This window comes from Mandrillus leucophaeus, unplaced genomic scaffold (genome assembly GCF_000951045.1).
Source record: "Mandrillus leucophaeus isolate KB7577 unplaced genomic scaffold, Mleu.le_1.0 Scaffold246, whole genome shotgun sequence".
NCBI lineage: Eukaryota > Metazoa > Chordata > Mammalia > Primates > Cercopithecidae > Mandrillus > Mandrillus leucophaeus.
The window spans coordinates 11,238-13,490 of record NW_012102543.1 but is presented as its reverse complement, the minus strand read 5'-3'; the positions used below and the strand labels follow the sequence as shown (position 1 = coordinate 13,490).

The 2,253-nt window shown below is 33.0% G+C and overlaps 1 protein-coding gene across 1 annotated transcript in view; it reads left to right on the top strand.

The window, feature by feature from the left end:
• Window positions 1-2,253, top strand: part of DNAL1 (dynein, axonemal, light chain 1) — a 42,121-nt gene that overhangs the window by 30,892 nt on the left and 8,976 nt on the right. The window contains exon 3 of the mRNA XM_011983147.1: window positions 1,861-1,916. Coding sequence (XP_011838537.1) covers window positions 1,861-1,916 — 56 coding nt within the window. The remainder of the gene's footprint in view (window positions 1-1,860; window positions 1,917-2,253) is intronic.

Below are 2,253 nucleotides of genomic sequence, written 5' to 3'. Positions count from 1 at the left end.
CTCCTCAGTTCAAGCGATTCTTCTGCCTCACCCTCCCAAGTAGCTGGGATTATAGGCATGCGCCACCATGCCCAGCTAATTTTTGTATTTTTAGTAGAGACGGGGTTTCACCATGTTGGCCAGGATGGTCTTGATCTTCTGACCTCGTGATCCACCCGCCTCAGCCTCCCAAAGTGCTGGGATTACAGGAGTGAACCACCACGCCCAGCCTAAATTTTTTATTTTGTATTTTTATTTCTGTAAAGGCAGAGTCTTTCTATGTTGCCCAGGCTGGTCTCGAACTCCTGGCCTCAAGTGATCCTCCCACTTCACCTTCTCAAAGTGCTGGGATAATTGGCATAAGCTACCATGACTGGCCCAATTACCTCTTTACAGGCTCTGTCTCCAAATGTAGTCATGTTCTGATGCTAGCGATTAGGATTTAAAGATAAGAATTTTCCAGGGAACACAATTCAGCCCATAACATGGGGTCTTGCTTCAACAGTTAAATCATTTGGTGTGAATTAGATCACTCTTAAAATACCTTGCTCTAAAAGCTCATTGTTTCTTGTAAGACAATTTAAAATAATTTATAAAATAAATTAAAGTTTAAAGTCAAAGTTACATATGCCTGATTCACACAGACACACACACACACACACATTCACACACAGATCATTTATTGTGTACTTACCATGGATTATACATCTCACTGAATGTTTTAGGTAATTACTTCATTTTATCCTTAGATTCCTATAAGATAGAAATTATATTTCCCCATTTTATATATGGTAAAATAGATTCAAAGAGGTTTGGTTGCTTCCCTAGAGAGCTGGGATTGAAACTCAGTTAATTGGATTTGAGTTCTTACCATTCAATTATGGATGTTGTAGAATAACGTCATCCAACAGAACTGTCAGCACTGTCCCAATACAGTTGCTACTAGTCACATATAGTTATTAAGCACTTGAAATGTGGCTAATGTGACTGAGAAACTGAATTTTAAATTGTAATTAATTTTAATTAAAGAGCCACATGTGGCTAGTGACCACCATATTAGACAAAGAAGTTACAGATGTTTAAGTTGTGAAAATTCAATATAGTGATAAGCAAAAGTAATCACAGTAGTTTCTTGGAACAGAAATGAGGTTTCCTGGGTGTTTAAAAAAGATTTTTTTTTTTAATTTGGAAAAATAATACATGCATCTGGCTTTATTCAAATGGTTCAAAAGAGATTACAATGGGAAATGTCTACTTCTAACCATAGACTGTTATTTCCTCCCCAAAGACAACCACAGTTTCTACTTTCTTTTTTCTCCTCCAGAAATAGCCTATATGATATATAAATAGAAATAACCTTTAAAAAATAAAGATAGGCATTTTATTTTTTAACCAAATCACAGTCTAATTATTTAAAAACTTGAAAGCAAATGATTTTTTAAATACCAAATTTATTTTATTTCACTTCTAATCCTTCATGGAGTGAAGTGGATAATACATAAATATATGTTCTTATTTTCTAGTGTGAGTTCTCATAAGAGATTTGAAATATATATGTTCCCAAACTCAAAATATTCTCTACTGCTCTTCTATCCTGTAATATTTTTATTAGCCAGCAATTTAAGACCATGTGTTCCAGATAGCTAACCATTTTTAAATTTAATATTGACATGTTATGAAATTATACCTGTAGTGTTTACTTTAGATGATAGGTCAATGTTATTTTCTACTTGATTACCCATTTTTGTTAACACAACCTTTCTTACTCATTGTATAAGGATATCTATTATATAAAACTTATTAAAGCTTTATTATACTAGATTTACAACAATTGTGTACTATGATTCTAGTAAACAAAAAAATGTTTTCTTTTCACTACAGAAAACTTGAGGATATTATCTTTAGGAAGAAACAACATAAAGAACTTAAATGGACTGGTAGGTTGTTATTTATTATTATTTTATTTATTTAATTTGCACACATCCATGAATAATTTCTTGGATAAATTCCTTGAAATGGAATTGCTAGGTCAGAAGGTATCAGTTTCTTTTAAGGCTTTTGTGACATATTCTCAAGTTGCCCTTCAAAAAGTTTGTAACAACCTATACTCCCACCAGTAATGTGTGAGATTTCCCAATTTCCCATACCAGCCTTAGGCATTTAAAATTTTTTTGACATGTCTTATTTCTGTATTTATTGGCCATTTGAATTTCCTTCCAAAGAAGGTAAGATGGAGTAATAACGTAAAACTAGGCAATTTCATGAAAGATGAAG